The 21,288-nt window shown below is 35.2% G+C and overlaps 1 protein-coding gene across 2 annotated transcripts in view; it reads right to left on the bottom strand.

Annotated features, from left to right (window-relative positions):
- Nucleotides 1-752: 752 nt before the first annotated feature.
- Nucleotides 753-21,288, bottom strand: part of LOC141390906 (uncharacterized) — a 55,837-nt gene continuing 35,301 nt past the window's right edge. For both annotated transcript variants that reach the window (XM_073963840.1, XM_073963839.1), the window contains exons 4-5: nt 18,362-18,544; nt 753-1,901 (exon numbers count right to left, since the gene is read on the bottom strand). In XM_073963840.1, coding sequence (XP_073819941.1) covers nt 1,033-1,901; nt 18,362-18,544 — 1,052 coding nt within the window. In that variant the 3' untranslated portion in view covers nt 753-1,032. The remainder of the gene's footprint in view (nt 1,902-18,361; nt 18,545-21,288) is intronic.

Raw genomic sequence — 21,288 nt, 5'->3', positions numbered from 1 at the left:
ATAATAATAATAATAATAATAATAATAATAATAATAATAATAATAATAATAATAATAATAATAATAATAATAATAATAATAATAATAATAATAATAATAATAATAATAATAATAAAAATAACCCATGTAAAACTTCTCTACAAAGTGGTGTTTTAAGACACGCCGTTCGGACTCGGCGATAAACAGTAGGTCCCATATCATTTAGCTAATATGAATCGAGGTGCACTCATTGAGAGAAGTCTCCCTTGCCCCGTATGGGATGTTTGTGGAACAATTATTATTATAATAATAATAATTGTTATTGGAGTTGAAATGAGAAGAAATTATAATATATTATAATATATCATATATTATCATATCATTTCAGTTAAAAACATACTTCTTTTACGTACACTTATCGAATTTTCTTCCCATTTCCCCTATGCAAAAACCACCATTCCCTGTCCGTATGATATTGAAATTCATAATTTGCTATGGGTGTCTCAAGGCTGCATCTATGTTCTACAGACTTATATATTTTCTTAGTTTGATTTTGAGAGTTGAGGAATAAAGTGAAATAAAATTAACAAAAAAGCATTGGGGATACAAACCAAAAGCTATATGTGCAAAGGGTACCAATTAAAAAAGAAAAGAAATGAACATTGTGCAACAAGCAAATTTTAAGAAAAAACTGGTGATCATAAATAATTTCTGTGGTGCTAAAAGCAAACTAAATAAACAAATTGCATAAATAAAATACTCCATTGACAAAAGACGTTTGTATGTGTTTGTGTATTTCTTTCTTTCGAATTGTATTGTGTTAAAGTTTAATTAATAAATAATTTTTGTTTTAATAAATAAATTTGATGAATGCATAAATGATAATTATCGATATATGTGTTTTTGTATAACATGATTGAAATAATAAATTAACAATAATTAAATAAATGCAAATTAAAACAACACAGGAATCTAAAAAAAGGTACAACTTAATGACTTAGACTAGGCACTACAATACAAATGGTTTCTTTATCCTTCTCAGGATTTCTGCATTTAAAATTCTCCCATTATGGGATTGTAAATTAAATGTTCCTGGTTTCCATAATCATGCGTCCTGAATAAAGGGGCCTTACGTTTACGACGTGTCATCATTTGAGTATCTGGAATGTGTCTCCTAACTTTATAGGGACCATTGTATGCGGGTTTATTATATTCACTGGTGTGAAATTCCTGATATCTGGATGGTGTAGGAGGATAATAAACGTATTTGGTTTTCTTTACAGCCGGAGGTATGAACGGTGATCCCTTGTTTAGAGGTGGTACCTTGTGGACATTCTTTTCCACGGCATATGAAACCGTGGCTTGAGTTGGATTTTGACGTTTGGCCACTTCTAAAGCTGCGATAATGGGCGTTAAATCTTTCAAAGCATCATTTGGCGAGTTTCCACTTCCCGTTGGAGCATTGTAGCTGTAGCCTCCAGAATTGTCATTATTTGCTGGCTTATAATCATAACCTTCCTGAGGATGTTTTTGTAGATACTTTTCTTCCGGACTAAGTTTTTGGTGTTTGGTCATTTGATGATAAATATCAGCAGCATATGCCGCGGTAATAGACTCGGTATGAGACAGCGACTCCAATTGACCCAAGTTGGTGGGCAAGCCAAGGGAATTAAAATCAACTTGATCTCCGGAACCTGTGTGACCATAACCTCCATAACCGTTGTTGAAGTTTGAAGTATCCAAAGCCACTGTCTTGGAGGCTGTGTATTCTGTCTTCCCATCAGGCAACATATTCAATATTTCTTGCAACTGAACAGCAGCTTTGCGGGCTTCTTCGTCGCTTAGCTTTTGATGACGTCCATAGATATTGAATTCTTGACCTGTAGGGGGAGCTGCCACATAATGGTTATGATGGTGGCTTGCTGCTCGTTCGTTGGAAATAGGAAGTGTAGTGTAAATGTAGATGTGTGTTGTGTATACGTGTGGCATAATGTTGTTGTAGTTGTTGGTGGTAATGCATAGAAAAAGTTTTGAAAAGAAAAAAGTCTCAGACATATCATTAAACGATTTGTTTAAATGTTTAATATTATGGTGTTAATGTTATTTTTGTTAATTTGTTAGATGAGTTGTATGTACAAAGAATGGTATGTAGGGTGTATTTTACTAGCATTGCTGAGTACGTGAACAACTAAATAAGTATAAGAGCCCATTATAAGTCAAACTACGATTACAGACCTGCAAAGGGAGAGGCACAAAAAGAAGAGGCCACAGTCAATAATATTTCTGTTCAGTCATTACAATTCAGTTGAAATTAATGAAAATTCAACATGTACTGTTCATGTTTCCCTAATATTCTATACCAGCTGACCTAAAGTAATATTGTAAAAGGTATCGAGCTACAATGAGTATACGCTCCAAGGAAATAAGGCCGCAAGACCAAGTTGAATATAATATCACAAAACATTGTATCCAAAATTGGAGAATTAAAGTGGAAAATCGGTGCGTTTGGAAATCTGTCAGTAGTTGGGGCTATGGAAAAAACCATTCTGTTTTGAATATAAAGTTATCAAAGTATGAGATATAGATATATCCCTTCATATACATGTATGTATTTTTCACCAAATTAGATATGAGGTAAGTCTCCTTATTAATTTGCCTCCTTAATTTGCATCAATAGATATTATTTTCCCCTAAAAGAAATCAAATGGAGTAAAGAAGTATCACTTCCAATCTAATCAAATCGAATCACTGGATATATAAATCATGTATATGTTTAACTCTTTTCACATTTAAGTGACACCGAAGCTTTTATACATCATAGGATGTTGTCTAGCAAAAATTGTATTGGCCTTCCTGCCCCCCAATTCAGTAACTTTTTAACAACTTTACTCATTGTTTATTTTACAACAATTTCATTTGTTTGTTTTGTAGTTGTTACAAAAACAAAAGAAATTTTTCGATAAAAGTTACAGAATTCCTACACTGGTCTTGTTGTTTAATATATTTTTAATATCGATGACAATTATAACAGCAAATGTTGCATCAAACTAAATAAATTATAACATATTTATATATTTTTAAATTTTGTACAAAAATCATATCGTCCATCCTATGGTTGAGATTCTTCAATATTTCATATTGTGTATTTTAAATGGTACAATATGGATACATATGATGTGTTAGTGTTCATATGTCTATGTTAGTGTTGTGTTATAGTTTTATTTTCAATTCAAAATATATATTTATAGTTGGTTATTTACATAGAGCAAGCCATATCTTCTGGACATACTTTCATGTAAATATTTTTATAATTTTCTATTCTAAGATATATGTTTTAAATGCTTATTGCAATTCAGCTATTTATGTATGTACATATGGTTGTGATATTCAAACAAATTCACGGGAAATCATCATAAAAGATGTTCCAATAGAAAGAATAGAAAGAATACAGGGATATTTTTTATACCAATAACATAAAAAATATGAAATAATATATGTATATACAAAAATATTATATGAATATAACTTCATTTTGACAAAATAAAAAAATAAAATTAAAAATAATTGTTAGATAAGGAATGAAGATATACTAAATATAAGCCCACTTCATTTAATTATATCATGTATGTCAAATTTAGTCCTTAAATATAATTAATATAATTGTTTAAGTTAGAATTGATCATATAATTTAAATTGGCCCTATGAATTGTATAGGTGTATTCGTTGAAATCTCCTCATGCCCATTTATTACACCCCTGTAATAGTATGAGAGATTTCAACGAATATTGATTTAACAACCGCCCTCTTGAAGCATCTATGCAGGTGTCAACATAAACAAAACAGAGAATCGATCGACAGCTTGACTTGCAAGCAACAACCGCGCTTTATCGTAAGCATTGTACATATCGTTGTGCATTAATTAGAAAAGGTAATATCGTTTACCATTAAATAAACACCGGCAATTGAGCCAAACTTTTTACTCATAAAACTATCGTGTTTTATTTACTTCTTTCTTTTCATTGTTATTGACGGCCACCCGTACGCATTGGGTGTACTGGCTCTATTGGGAGAGCCTTTGATACACTTTCCCCCCCCCCCAAGTCCCTATAGTGCGGACTAAACATTTGGTCCTTCGAGCCGGATAAACATTTGGTCCTTCGAGCCGGATTGGAATTGGAAGCAATCATCCTACTGAAATACAGTCCACTACCCCCTTGGATCTCACTATTTTATTGGTACGTATAGTGCAAAGTGAGCATTGAAATAAATAAAAACAAGTGTTCGTTTGTTTGTTTGTGGCCATCTCGTTTTACAACGTCATAGATTCCCTCTTTTTTGTCAATCGGTCAAAGTCCAAATCGTGGACAGACATACGGGAATAATAAAATAAAAACAAAAATAATAAATATTTTCTTCTAAATATTTCGTATTATATTTCGTTTATTTTCTTCTACAATATCGTTTACCATTAAATAAACACCGGCAATTGAGCCAAACTTTTTACTCATGAAACTATTGTGTTTTATTAACTTCTTTCTTTTTATTGTTATTGACGGCCACTCGTACGCATTGGGTGTACTGGCTCTATTGGGAGAGCCTTTGATACACTTGTTCCCCCCAAGTCCCTATAGTGCGGACTAAACATTTGGTCCTTCGAGCCGGATAAACAATAATCGTATTTGCAGCAATATTTTCAACCGCAAATTAATCTTCTTCTTTTTTTCCGTTTAACTCCTTGAGAAGCATAGGGCCTCAAAATTAATCTTCACAACTTTAAATATAATACAGTTTAATCCGCTGAAAACCGATGGTCTGATACGTACATTTTATTTCTCTTTAGTTAGAGTAACAATGTACAAAAAAGTTATAACCCTAATATATAACTCAAATGATTCACATTTTCAGTTAAGCCCGTAAGCCTAGCTAATACCATATCTTGCTGTCAAATATACTTTGTTTTGAGAAAGTAATAAAAAAGTATTTCAGTTGAAACAAAAGTATGCTTGTACCATTCCTTATTTTGAATTTTGCCAATAATATTTTGTTGTTTTAATATTTTTAGTGCATTCCTCGCTACAAACGCTTTTGATATTAAGAACCTTGATTTACACATTCCACTGATCCAAGCACAACAGAACGGCGAATTAGAAACATAAAAAAGATCCGGGCCATTAGAGACTGGATAAAATATATACTGAGGACTAGATGACTAAGGTTACCCTAAGAGACAAAGTTGGTCAAGGCACGCAACAGGGAAGAATCATATCATTTGATCACTTAACCAATGGCGGATTTGGACTATGTAGTCTATTATGCATGAACTTTATATAATACTTCTAAAGGGGTAATAATTCAAATAGCCTTCATATGACTGTGTATTTTTGGTATTTTGAGGATTTAAGCTACATTTTCCATGCATATATCAGCAAAATTTGCGGCTAGTTGCAGCTAAAAGTTGATTATTCGAAATCTAGCAAGTCAAATTTAATTTCTCGAAGGAGAATTGGACTGGACATTAGAGAACATTTGTAGTTACGGTCCACTTAACAAAAGTATATTACACTAAAAAACACAAGAAAGATAATCATTTTTGAAAATTTATTGCTATATAACTATGTACCTCCAGGCCCCAAACAATTTTTTTCGATTAATATACACCCTCACATATTAATTAAAAATCAACTTTGTTTAGTTTTATTACGAATTTATTTAACAGTTAAACAAATATGAAGTTAGATATTTTGCAACAATTTTCCTTCTGATGCAGCAAAGTTTCTTGCATTGGATAGTGAATTGCTGAGAGAATATTTACAACAACTACAAAGTAAAAACAAAATGTTAGTCAGAAGAGTGTCTGTAATCGATACAATGGAAAACATTTCGCAATTTTGTGGTTTGATTTTAGGCTAGAAAGGGTATATACACTAGGGCTATAACCAAAAAAATACCACCACATAGCCGTGTAGAGAATGGAAAACTATTATGAAACACGGTGTCAATTTTTATCTATCGCGAAAAAAGCTGTTAGCTGTTATGACAACATATTTGCTTTTAATTAAATTTTTTTATTTTTTTGTAATCTAATTTAAAATCATTATCAAAGCATTCTGGACCAATTTGTTCTCAAATCGCGCCATTTCGGACCATATTAGGATTTTTTGACACTATTGCAATTTTTGGTTTTTCTTTATAAATTCGTGAATTTTATGTTTATATTTTTTTAACCTATCGGACAAGAGAATATGGGGTCATTTGCAACGAATTCGCGAAAGTTACAGGCTGTTTTTGTTGACTTTGCTTGTGATTCGGTGGTAAAATGGGCCAAATATCTTAAAAATTCCTTAAAACGACGACGTGTCACGCGTCATTTTGTATGGGGGCTATACGAAAGCATGGACCTACATAGCCCGCTTTCAATACCAAAAGTCCTACGTAAATATAACATATTTTCCCAAAATTTCATCAACCTACGTCAATCCGTTCGGACGCTAGAGTGATTTCCACAGACGGACAGACGGACAGACGGACAGACAGACAGACGGACAGAATGTAGAATGTAGAATTGCACACTGATTAAGAATATATATACTTTGTGGGGTCTACAATGATTATTTCGAGTAGTTACAAACGTAGTGACAAACTTAATATACCCCCATCCTATGGTGGAGGGTATAAAAAATGCATTATAGAACTTCAATGCATTTGGTGCGGAAACTTTTTTCGCGGTAGAGAAAAATTGACACCGTATTTCATAATAGTTTTTCATGCTCTACACGGCTATGTGGTGGTATTTTTGATATTTGCAAAAAAGTGCAAAAAGTTATATCCCTAATATACACATTGATACGAACAAAAATGTGCCTCATCGAAATAACGGTTTTAGACCCAAAGTATGTTTGGATGAAATTCGTTTCAGACAATTTGGAGCCGATTTAGCCATGTCCGTCCGTCCGTCGGTCTGCCCGTCTGTCTGGCTGGCTGGTGCGCACGATAACTCTCGAACGGATCAACCGATTCGATCCAAATTTTGTGTATCGTAATATTTTGTCCAAACTTAGTTTAAGTTTGGAGATGGGCCATATCGGTCCACTCCTTCGGATACTTCTCCCACAAAAGTTCAAAATGGTGTGAATGATAACTCTCGAAGGGAGCAATCGATTTGGTCCAAACTTTGCACATCGTATTATTCCTTTCAGATATAGATCGGAAACATGTACTACAGGAATTGACATTCAAGAAAACACAACAAAATAAATAGTGCAGCTTCGAATACGGTTACCCTGCGATCGCTAGGCGAATATAACTAATAAATATACAAATACCATGCAGGCAGGCCTTGGCCCCCATCTCCCTATCTCTGGACGGTATAGAGATTTAAACCGATGGTTAAAAGGTGGAAACTGGAAAAGAAATAGATGCCTATAGCCATACCCTCAACCTACTACCTAAGTTGAAAAAAAAAGAAACAGAGACAACCGAGCATTTATTGTATGTACATGGGTGTACATGCGATCCAATCTCTGATAGTCTTCTGCCAAAAATAGCTAATTATTGGGATCGTAACCCTTGAGGTAATCCTGGATGGAACACTTAAATGGAGTTTCTATATTTAGGAAAGAGCAAACAAAGTCCATAGGTATTGTTCAAACTGGTTTTTTAAAGGCGTAATTATACCTTTCCTTATTATTTACGTCCTTGCGGACAGTAAAATAGCAATATTAACAGGCAAGACAGTAATATCAAAAACTGCGTTGGGCTAAATAAAGTCAATTAAGAACTACTCCCACGGTCGTTAATTGTGCCCATATAATGGTGAATCGCAATGGTAAGAAATTCCTCAAAACTCACGCAAGATCTTACTTGGGTACCGATATCTTAATGATTAAAAAGTTAGTTACTGACTTCTTGCACAGCAAATAACTGAAAATTTAAACGATAAAATATTTTTTTTTTCGAAATGGAAGTTTTACTTAAAATTTATTTTAATTACTTCTACATAAACATGTGTGCACATTATTTGCATCAAATATGCTGGAAATTACATTTTTGTCAACACTTTTTTGTGGATTATTTTTGCAGTCCTCACAATTGAAGTTGAGTTTTATTAACTAGACCATTATAGGCCACTCTCAAGTTTTTTTTTGGAAATTCTTCAAAATAGTGTCAATTTTACAAAAAAAAGTAGTTCCAGCGGCATATAATTACAAAAATCATGGTCAACAATTTTAACGATGCATCTGGTCGTTTTAGTGAATATGCTGTATTGTTGTGTTGTTTTGTTTTGGAATTCAATTTGTTGTTTTGGTTTTTTTATACCCTCAGCATTCGAGGGTATATACACTCTCATACGGGTAAAATGTGCCTCATCGAAATAATGGTTTTAGACCCCAAGTATGTTTGGACGAAATGTGTTTCAGACAGTTTGGAGTCTATTTAGCCATGCCCGCCCGTCTGCCTGTCTGGCTGGCTGGTGCGCACGATAACTCTCGAACGATAACTCGTCCAAAAATTTGGCTTTCGTAATATTTTATTCAAACTTAGATTATGTTTGAAGATGGGTAATATCGGTCTACAGCATCCGGTACCTCCGCCACACGATAACTCTTGAAGGGAGTACCCGATTTCGTGCATACTTTGCACATCTCTGCTAGACTTAGATGAGGTTCCAATATGGACCCAAACGGTCCACTCCTTCGGGTACCTCCCACACAAAATTTCGGAAAAGTTTGTTTAGGCCCTGAACTCGAATTGCTTCAACTTTTGTTGTAACAACTTGTATTCACTGCCCCCCATGCGACGGTACAAATTTCATCAGGGGCAAGTTCATACTTCCTGAGAAAATAGCCTGAAAATTGCAAGAGAAACCCCTAGTTGGAGTTCACTTTAAGACCTGCTGTCGAATCACTTTGATTTCTGTTGAAGCAACTTGCATTCGCTGCCACAGTTACGACGGTAAAAGTTTTTTTCAGTGGCAAGTCAATACTTCTTGAAAAAACAGCCCGAAAGCTGTAAAAAACCCCCTATGGCACCATATGTAATGGTTGGAGAGCACGACAAGTCTCGAACTGATTAACCAATTCGGTCCAAATTTCACTAATTCATTTTACTAAAATGGTATGCACGATAATATCTCTTGAAGGTAACCAATTTGGTCCAAACTTTGGAACTCCTCATATTTTGTCCAAATTCAATGTAACTTCTAACTTTAGGGTCTGTAGAGCCATATCATGTTTTCCGTGGGCAAGTCCATGCTGTTGCAAAAGTTATATGATGACCCATTGAAATGACTAGTGGGCTCGATATCTATGACTCTCAAAGGAAGATCCACTTCCATAATGGACCATTCTTTAAGTACATCTTCCTCAACACTTTTGAACTTTAACCCTAATCCACATTATTGTCGGCAAGTTGAAATATCCAAAAAGGGCCACAAAATTCTGAAAAGACCCCAATAAAATTCGATCTGTCGGTAGATGAAAGTTTCAACTCAATTCAATAGGCTAAGGGTATATCTCTGTCGGCAAAGCCGACTGACACTTTTTTACTTGTATATTTCAGATTTAGATATTTTTCTTTTATTTAGATATTTTTTATTTTACAATAACACTTGTATATTTTTGATATATGATGATCCATACAAATTGAAAAACAAGTAAAAATCTTAAGTTCGGCAGGACCGAACATTATTATACCCCCACCATGAAATATTCGGACCGCATACGGAATAATTAGTTTCCTTTACTGGTCACATCATCAGGTGTAGACGTTTTTGCACCACTGAAAACCTCATAACCAAATTACAGCCGATTTAGGTCGAAAATGTAGATAAAAACTTTAAAGAACCTGAAATGTGACTGTACCGTTATATGGGGGGCTCTACCAAAACCTGGACCAGTGTCCACCCTTTTTGGTTGGAAAGTTCCCCGATCAATGAGAACCCCGAATACCAAATTACAGTCAATTCAGGCTGAAAATATAGATAAAAGCTTAAAAAAACCTGAAATCGGAAATAGGAAAAAATAGACCCATATTTATGATTTTTTCGCTAAAGTAGTTTTTACTTATTTTAAGCGTTTAAATATAGATAAAAGCTTCAAAATACCTGAAATCCGGTGGTACAGTTATATGGGGAGCTATAGAAAAAACTAGACCCATTTTAATGATTTTAATTTAATTTATTTTAAGCGTTTCCTGAAAAGATCAGATCGATCCGGCGATTCGATATCTTCCCATACAAGTGGGACCACTGTGCTGTGATTTCCCAATAAGAACGAATGTGTTTTAAATCATATCTGAGTTTTACATTCCTGCGAAAATTGCTATGATTATTGTGGATAACATTATAGCTCATTTAGATTAGCCATAAATCCTCAACTGGATTTAATAAATCCAGTACAAATCTCATTGCAATTAGATATACCTTTGGAGGATTTAAATGGCAGTCAGCTGATTTTTATTCATAGCACAAATACCAAGGTAGATGCATCAGCCCATCTAGGCGAAGTTGAAACGTCAAAAGAATTTGAATGAAGTTTCAAAAAAACATATGGCAAATTATAAATTTATTGTTTAATATTGAAAATGTTAGCACATTATGTGGCTAATGCTAATTATCAAATAAAGAATTATTTTATCGTTTAGACATCGTAAATATTAGTCTTGGTTGATTAAAATCAACTTTGTATATCAAAGCAAATTTAATTGTTTCGCCTTGTTTAGAAATTTTGACATTTTAAATTATTGTTATTGTAGCAATTCACCAATGCATCCTCCTTGTTTCTTGTGAAAGCTTGCAACTTTTTGTATTTTCTAGCAACATGTTGCAAAAAACAGAGTTGTATACGAGGATTTATGCCGGATTTAAAACAAATCCACTCAATACGAGGATTTATTTGTGTATGGGAAATCTGGTAGATTATCGCCGGATTATCCTGATAATGCGCTAAATGCGGCTAATGAGGTCATATCTAATTGGCCTATTAATGTATATCGAGGTTTCTGAGACAGTCATTCGTGGGAACGATTTAAAAATCAAATGGTTTTCTATCAAAATTCTAACTTTTATAAGGTGAACATTTAAAAAAATTAACATCTAATTTTACTAAAACCAACCTTTAAATTGATATCTTTTTCCCTCAACTTCCCACTTTGTCAACAACCACAAATATATGCATACATACATACATATACCTATTAAAATTCTTTTGAACACTATTTCAAGGTCTTTTATGCTTTGCATGTTTGCGCATAAATATAAATTATGATGTAACTATCAGTTTACACATGTCTTATGTCGCTGACAGCAATAACAAATTTTGAATTCGCTTAAATGGGGCTAAATAAAAACAAACACAAAAATCGACTAGGAAATGTCCGATCAAAAACTCCAAAAAGAAATCACAAACAAACAAAATTGCATAATAATCAAGCAGACAAACGGGCGGACAGTCAGCAGCAGATTAACCAATAATGAATGAATAAAAAAACTGTTAGCCGAAATTCAATGGGGCTGAGCCACCACATATGGCTAACAAAATGTATAAATTTAAAATTTATACAACTTGAACAGTTAACATGACGATGATACACACCCATAGACACAAAACGGTATATAAAGAAATTAACAGACAAATGTTAAAATCTGCTGCACATTGTATCTTCGTCTTGCGTCTTTGAACACCCTTCATCTATCTAACTTACAAAGCACGCAACAGCAGTCACACGGAAGGTGCCATACGTCACTGAACTGATGAACGAACATTCAGAAGAAAACCAAGCTAAAGCGCGTTGAGCATTTAAGCCGACTTCTACAATTAACTATTAGGCAGCACACAACAAGTGAGTGAGCGGCATATTGCTCAGACAGACAGACAGACGATCATAGAGTTGAGTAGTTAAAAGCCGGTAGTCTACATTGTAGACATCAGACGTAGTCGTCAACCAGAGTCTTTGTATGCTTTCACTTTCATACATACGAATGACTAGTTATGTACGTCATAATATTTGAGTACATTGGTAGTAAGTTAGTTAGCTACTATGTAGTAGTAGTAATTCAAGTGGCGAGAACTGTGAGATTGAAGGCCTTTTGTTTTGAAAAGCACTATCTATGTTGGGTGTATTAGAAGAATTAACTCAAAAGTAGACAGCGGAATCCTATGCAAATTCATATATGGTTAGGATGATCGTAGAGAAAATCTGATTAGACAGAAACTCGTTTTATCACAAAATAAAACGAATTAGACCCAAAAATGCATATCTTGCATATTTTTACATATTTGCATAAAATGAGCATATGCAAAACCACATGCAAGGAGTTGTGGCCTGAATATCCCACTGAAATGGTTGAAATTTTGTATTAAGTCTTTGTTGTGGCTATAAAATTTTCCAACTGAAATTTGTCGGTATAGGTCCACGTCTTCATATCGACGCCTCCAAACAATAGTATGCTAAGTCGACTTAGCATGTTTTCAAGTTCTTTACATTTTTATATTTAACGTCCTTTAATTTAAATTCTGTCAAATTTTGGTAATGATCGGACAATCCGAACAGAAGTTATAAACAAATATTTACTTAGCATAGTACTGAAGGTAAAAGAAATTTCCATACTTTTAGAGCTTGTCCTGCAAAACTCGCTTTTCAGATTTAGCAAACTATTATTTGGAGGTGTCGAACGTCCTTTAACTTAAATTCTGTCTAATTTTGGTACTGATCGGTCAATCCGAACAGAAGTTATAAACAAATATTGACTTAGCATAGTACTGAAGTTCAAAAAAATTTCCAAACTTTGAGAGCTTCTCCTACTATTATTTGGAGGTGTCGATATAGCCCCCATAGAACGGTACCTCCCGGTTTTCGGTATTGTGAAGGTTGTGGCCTCAATATCCTTCCGAAATGGCTGAAATTTGGTATTAAGTCCTCCTTGGCGGTATAAAACTTTCCACCTAAAACTTTTTGGTATAGGTCCAGCCTCTTCATATACATATGGCTGTGGATATATATTACTCTATTTTATTGACTTGTCTGAAGAGAATTTTAAACAGAAAAATTGTACACACAAACATGTTTGTGCTTATTATTGAAATATTTGTTGCATAAGGAAATATGTAAAATGCATAAATGTTGTATATGCAAATATTATTTTTTGCATATGCAAAATGTATGTATTTTGCATAGTTTTGCATATGTCCTATGTTTCGCTTGCAATTTAATCAGAAGCCAAAAATATACCCAGCCCCAAAATTTGACATGAATCGGGCCAAAAATAGGGGTTGCATAAAATCCCGCTGTCTACTCATAAGAAGCAGTGCTCTGAAGATTGAGTGACATTGTTGGTGTTATTTGAATATGATTGGAATAATTCTTCCGAGTCTTGACGCCGCAAACTGCTGATATTCTAAGAAAATGCTTTCAAAATTACACTGAGAGGTTTTACCACAGCAAAAAGGTTTTTGCAGAGATTTTGTAACCTTCTACTCCATACTATCCTGATTAGAAATGTCGTCGGTCACAGATCAAATAACCAAATACCAGTGCCATTAATATTCGATCAATCACGTCGATTTGTCAGATCGTGAGAAACAATATCTTACAGATGTCGGTAAATATGGGATTGAGCACTCTGAGGAATTGAAGGGAAGTTATATACCAGGTCTTCAACAGTTTATGATGGTTCAAAATGAGCATCCCTTAGGAAAAACGCAAAAAAAACATTGCGAGTATCCACAAAGGAGACTGCCGTAGAGACCGACAACGGCCTAACCCACATGAGAGCCTCAAATATGAGTATAAAAGTATGAAATTCTCCAGATCTTTGGGATTTTGAAAAAGATTTCTTGATCCTTCAGAAGAGGATGATGACTGCAGAGAAGGATATGTTTCGGGACAAACAACGCTTCGAGTAAACTAAGTAAAGTATCTCACAAAGGGGACAGCGATGAGGATCCCTTGAAGTAAATTCGAAAATAGTACAAGGGAATATACAATTTTCTGCTGAGCTTTAATATTATGAAAAAGTAATTTCCTGATCCTACAGATATCTGCGGAAACGGCAATGTTCTGGAAGAACAATGAGGCTAGCATTTTGCTTTCTGTGCGCAAAGCGAACCACATGTTCTTTCCATATATTCATCGGAACTATGTAGAAACATACATTGTAGGGTGGTAATTAAATAGAATTTTGGACTGCAAGTTTACCAAAAAAGCTCTCAAGGAAATAGCTTGCTTAAGGCGTAACCCTTGCTGCATATCTTCGGTGTTATATATATTATATACATGTAGTGGTATACTACTTGTGGCGACCTCTTCTATGTTTCACAGCCTGTATTTTCAAATGTGTAAAGGCAAGACGTAGGGGATGAAAGATACCAAGCAACGGTCCTGACCGGCTTCAACATGGCAAAGCCCAGTGTTTATCTTGGTCTGTCTTTCTCTCAAGTAGAGCTACCTTTAACACCCGTTAAAGATAGTGAGCTAACATGTGCCACGCGATCCCCTTAAGTATGTTAAAAACTTGGGTTGGGCGTTGGGCTAGTAACCCCTCCCTCCAAAAAGCAACATACTATGAAAAAACAAAGGAAAAGAAAAGCAAACCACTTTTAAGTTGACGACTCCCGAATACGTTTATATAACCATGATCTGCGAATCTGCACCTGGAATGTTTGCACTCTTTGTAGAGAATTGCAGTTTACTAGAGTTGTGCCAAATGAACTATATGGAACTATCTAGTTCTTCACGCAATTCCAATGGCCCACATCATTTGTATGAACAAACTGCGTATACGTAAAATCACACGTTAGATTTTATGACGTTAATCATACGTTGTGGAACTAGTACGTGGAACTAGGAGCTATGTTACCCAACACTGCAGTTTACGTAGTGGCAGATGTTCTTAAAAAATACAAGGCCAATATTACCGCCATACGGGAAATACGATGGATTGGGAAAGGCGTCACAACAACACACAGAGGTTGGCGCACTCTATTTTAGCTGGCATGACACAAAGCATGAATTTGATTGCGGATGTGAAGTTGGTCGGAGGTTAAAACATCTGCTCTCAGCTTCACCCCAGTGAATGAAATACTTCCTACAATGCGGATAAAAGCAAAATTCTTCAAAATTAGCTTTATTTGCGCTCATCCTCCAGCCGAAGACAAGGACTAAGAGACCAAAGATATATTCTACGAGCGCTTAGAAGAAACATATGACCGTTGTCCTGCCCATGACGTTAAAATTATTCTAGGCGATTTTAATGAAAAAATTGGAAAGGAGAATATTGTTGGCCCAACAGCCGAGAAATTCCATCTCCATACTGAAACATCTGACAATGGTATGAGGCTGATAGACTTTGCAGAGGCAAAAATCATGGTAGTTAGCATAACCAGATATAAGATGCGTGTTACGATCAGTAAGGGAAATAACTGATACCTTTAAGAAAGTTGAAGAAAAATCTACTAAAGTGGGCCTGGCGGTAAACGGCGACAAGACCAAGTTGATGGTAGCGACGGGGAATGTGTTCATAGAACTCGGACCAACTGTGGAAGTTGGTTCCTATAATTTTGAGGTAGTTAAAGACTTCGTCTACCTCTGTACAGCCATAAAACAACATCAGTTGTGAAATACGAAGAAGAATTGTATTGGCCAACAGATGCTACTTTGGTTTAAGTAAGCAGTTTAAAAACAAAGCCACATCTCGTCAAACAAAATTAACACTTTACAATACACTGATACTACCCTAACGTATTGTTCCGAAGCATAGGTACTTGCGCAAGCAGATAAAGCAGTGCTTGCTGTGTTTGAAATAAAAATTCTACGAAATATCTATAGGCCAAATTTGCGTTGGCGGTGTATATCCATGTCGTATGAACAACGTATCGTGATACAACCATTACGTTGGCTAGGGTATATCACAAAGGTGTATAAATACAGCCCGCATGACGTCACACGCAACTGGAAGACCAATGCTTTAATGGAGCGAACAAGCGAAATACGTCATCAGAAAAGTCCATATCCCAGATTGAGAAAATAAAGCAACAAACCGAGAGGAATGGAGATCTTTTCTTAGTTCGGCAGCCGAACTTCGGCTTATGGAACAAATGTTCTGAAATGGGCCAGCAAAGTAAGTAGTATAAATGGGCCAGCTAAGTAAGTAGGTAAGGCAAGACGAGTCCTAAACAAAGATGAATGGCAGCTAGAATATCGAACCGCCAGCAACAAATTTTAAGCAAGCTAAGCTCAAAACGCGGTATAAGGTAACCACTGCCAAACAAGTTAAGTTCCTGGATTCAGTGCATATTAATACAGTTGTCCGACCAAAAAGTTATATAAAAACAAGCATCAATGCAGAAAATCATGACTTTTGTTGGTATTCGTCAGAAAAAGCTATCCATTTGCCGATGATCAGCATGGGTATGGTAAGCAGTAATGTGCTGCACGAGGACTAAGCGCAAACATGCCCATACCCGATTAACAAAAACCTCTGATACTGTCAAGCACTCCATACTGACTGAGGACTTCGAGTAGACTACCTTTTGTCTAAGATCAGACGTTAGTCGTACGTTTAATTCAAGAAAAACAAATCGAAGTCCCTAAGAGTGGAGCAGAGAGTTTCCCAATGTGGAGTGATATCTCTAAAACTGTTTAACTTCTACTTTTCCTGTTTTCTGCGATCCTCGGAATATATCCCCCATATATTGCAGCCGAAGAACGTCAGCTGGTACGACAAACCGGGATGATTCAGCCGCCTCAATTCCTGTAGGCCTGTATTGACGACGCCGTGTAAAAAGTCTATCCAACATACCCGCACGACGCACTGTACCTTTTCGGCTGTCCTGTCAAACATATTAAACTAACTCCAGTAGCGTTGGCGTTACAACCTAATGAAGCATTCCTGGAGATAGAGACAGATTATAATTAATTCGGTCAGAAATTTCATTTAACAACTTCAAAACATGTGAAATCGGAAATACCGTTATATATTGGCTACTCCAATTCGAGGACCTTTTGTCCACAATTTTTGGTGGAGAAGTGAAATTAGAATACCCTTACTCCAAATCGTGGGCCTATATCGCCAATTTTCGGGGAAGAAGTTTTTTTGGCCACTTTGAACTTTTAATGCCACATTACACCCTGCATAAATGTCAATAAAATATTCAAAATACCTGAAATCTGGCCGTACCAAAACTGCTCCTAAACATGGACCAAAGTCCACAAATTTTGGGTGAAAAGTGGAAGAGCTTTTTTTACCACTTTGAGCTCTAAGTGCCAATTCACATCTAATTCTGACATAAAATGTAGCTTAAACATCGAAAATGCCTGAAGTCGGGCGGTGGGGGCTACACCAAAATGGGGGCCGATATAGCCCATCTTCGAACTTGACCTGTCTGGGTAATATGGTCTGTTATAATTTATTATGCGATTTCAGACACATTTACTTCACAAAAAGGCCTTTAATTGGGCTCATTCGTTACTCCCACTTCGTGTTGTAAAAAGATTTTCATTTCTCAAAGGCATGATACAGTTGACAGTTATGACAAGATTGCAATTGCAGCCAGGGTAAATGTGTTTACGACTGCAACCAACGGAAGTTTGCTTCTTCCGATGCCGGATACGAGAGATATACATACGTTTGGACCGCAAGTGTAGTTGAATTTTCAAAACGACAGTTCGTGTTTGAAACTGAATATGACAGTTTCTATGACGAAATGGAGGAAAATACATAATTTTTTTTTCGCATAAATAACAACAAAGACTACGTAAAAAGATTGTTATGATGTTGTCGTTATATTTAATGGGGAAATATGATGATAATCGGTAAATGGATTTTATGAGAAATGTACATAATAAATCTAATACATATTTACACAAATATTTGCCAACAAATCATTGTTAATGGTATTTCCTTTATATATGCATAACTTACAATATTTACTGAGAATATATATTAAAATTGGTATTGATGCATAAATTAATGACAATTTGAAAACTACATAGTTTTTTTAGGAAATAATTTGTAAAAATATTATATTTTATAATTTGTATTTCGATTTTGAAACTCTTAGGATAGTAGTTGACTATTAAATACATCAATTATGTTCTCCTTATCTTAAAGTATTTACAAACAATTTAATAAATGTGTTTTTTGTTCACATACTTAATAATTTATTTAAAAACTATTTTCCGGTATTTATGAATAATAAATCACTAATTGTTTTAAATTCGCTTGACTTATAGTTAAATCAATACTATACAAAATTCTACATACATATATACAAAACCAACAATAGTACAATGACCCAATCACCACAACCCTTTACCACAAATCCATAAAAGAGGAAAAATTAAATATGCATGGCATTAATATTTGTTTGTCTTTCTTCGTACGTACCATCTGGTCCATAGGCTGTTGGCAAATAGTTACTTGATGGCTCTTCGAATGCGACATGACCACCGCCATAACCGCCGCCGCCCGATGGTGGCAGATATTGATGTGTGGCACTGCTGTACGATGGTGGTTTCGATGGTGGACCATAACTGGTATGGCCATTTGGGACTTCGTATGAGGTTAAACCTGCAACAAAAGAAATACGAAGAAATTTTAAAATTACATAGAAAAAATAAACGAAACACTGGAGAGTCATGCAATTCCATTGCAAGTATGTATTTATCTGTTAATAACGTTTGTGTATTCAATGTAATAATGTGCAAATGTATGTGCCGTAATGGTCACATACAACTGCTTTGTGTTCCTAATATATACTAAAATAAATTACCGACACTAGTTTTTTTTCACGTTTTCAATAACTGGTGGGATTTTTCACTATTAAATTGGATATATCCATGTTTCTCAACAATGCTACAATGGAGAGCTTTATGGCGAATCAATTAATTGCGGTTAACCGAGGCGACACTTTGGGGGTCTATTAACTTTTGACGGTAACATTTTTGCTACCATAATAATGATGCAAAAAGTAACGAATATGGCACATTTTAACACCATTGAATTACATTTTTTCAAGTTTTGTGTGATCTGATTTTTGTACATATGCGGCGGCGTTTTCAATTTTGTGACAGGTGTTACATCTCTAAATGGAGATCAATCAGCAGCTCTGATATAACAACAAATTAGCATTCGCCAATATTGAATTAACTTGTTGATATTATGGCAACTAATAATGGACAGCATTCTCTCATCTTTAATTTAAAATTATGATTGGAAACATATGGGTGCACTATTATTATATGGAAATAATGTCAAGTTCAATTACCTAGCTATGATTTTCGATCTTTAAAGAAAGCAGTTGAACTTTGTAGGGTGTTGAAATTATGATGAGATTAAGATTGAGCGCCATATATAAACTTTTTATGTGTAAACAAATTCTTTTCTGCATTTTTGGAAGGAGTATGTCAAGACTAAAAAACTTAATTGGATTTTTCTTTGCTAGATTGGGCTTAAATTTAATGGCCTCATCTATATCTGCCCAGCAAAAATTCGGATCCATTAGTCACTACGTAACCCATTACAAAGTAATGTAAACAAGCTTCTTTTCCCATTACAAGTAATCTGTAAAGTAATGGGATACTTCTTAAAAAAATTACAAGGCAAACCTACTTACTTTGCTCCTCACTAAGTAATGAGGACGGTGGCACAGTGAGTGTGTGTCCGACTATAAACCCTAGGGTTGTGTGTTCAACGCTCACTGTCGGCACGCGAGTTTTTTTTAATTAAAAAATAACAGTTCGTGGTGCACGTGTGCACTGCACATTTAAGTTCTTAAGCAACCCTTAATGTTCGTGTGCGTGGCATAGTAGGTAGTGTCTTTGGCTAGAAATCAGAGGGTTCGTGTGTTCAACTCGCGCAGCGAGCGAAATAAAATAAAGTAAAATAAAAGTAAGAAGTGTGATGAAAATAAAAAAAAAATCTCTACATTACTTAAAAATCTCTAACTTACTTTTCAACTTCTAGTGGCCACAGAATAACTAGTTATTCTAGTGGTCATAAAATAACTACAAACTGAGTGCGACATGCCCTTGTAAAAATAATGGGGAAAAAAGGTGGTTTGCGAGTAGTTACGGCTACCAAAAATCCCTTACAAAACCCATGATTTTGGGAGGACTTTTTTTGCTGGGTGGATAATTTTGGAATTGGAAATTTGGTTTGGATTAAATAAGTATACTGTTATCACCAACAGTTGAGAAAGCCCTCTAGGCATAAAATAAGAATTTTAAATAATCCAATTGTTTATAAAAAACATGTAAAAAAGTTTCAGTCGAATTTACTGACAGAGATATACCCTCAGCCTGTGTGAATTGAAACACTTCTTTTTCAAAAAACATATATAATTAGGGGGTTTTCAGAATTTTGGGCATATGAACTTGCCGATTAAAATATTGATTTGGATTAAAGCCCAAAAGGTTTGCGGGGGAGGTACTTAAAGGAGTGGGAGTCATTCTCCTCTATAAATATCGCACCCACCAGTCATTTCAGTTGGCCACCATATAATTTAGACCCACGAAAAACATATTATGGGTGTAAACAGGGACACTAAGAGTAACTTCGGTAAACATTTCCAAAGAATCCTCGAACAGTACCTTAAACAAAAATGTTGAAAATTTATGTGGATGGCAGTGGACCGATAGGTCCCATCTTTGAACATAACTTGGACACAATATTTCGAGATCCAAGATTTAGACAGCAACTACACATGCTGGCCGTAGGGGGTTTTCACAGCTTTCGAGTCATTTTATCAAGAAGTGTTGACTTGTCACTCAAAAAAAAAAAAAATTGTACCATCGTAATAGGACCTTCGAGAGTTATCGTGCACACCACTTTAGCGAAAATCTTGAACTGTTGTGGGGGAGGTTCCCAAAAGAATGGACCGATATTGCCCATTATAGAACATGATTTAAGTCTGCACAAAATATTACGACTGCCAAATTTTGGATCGAATTCGTTTATTCGTTGGAGAGTTATCGTGCGCTGCATTCACTACACATGGTGCCTTAGCGGGTTATTACAGCTTTTGGGCCATTTTCTGAGGAAGTATGGACTTGCCCCTGAAAAAACATGTACCGTCGTGATGGGGGCAGCAAATACAAGTTGTTACAACAAAAATCAAAGCGATTCAAGAGCAGGTCCTAAACTGAACTTTTCCGAAATTTTGTGTGTGAGGTACCCAAAGGTGTGGACCGATTGATTCCATATTGGAACCTCATCTATGTCTGGTTGAAATTTCACGACGTGTAACGTATAGACCAGATCGGTTACTACCTTTAAGAGTTATCGTTCGCACAATTTTTCCGATCATTTTCGAA

The sequence above is a fragment of the Musca autumnalis genome, unplaced genomic scaffold (assembly GCF_047663935.1).
Source record: "Musca autumnalis isolate F117 unplaced genomic scaffold, ASM4766393v1 scaffold_1, whole genome shotgun sequence".
Lineage (NCBI taxonomy): Eukaryota > Metazoa > Arthropoda > Insecta > Diptera > Muscidae > Musca > Musca autumnalis.
This window is presented reverse-complemented; position numbering and strand designations above follow the sequence as displayed.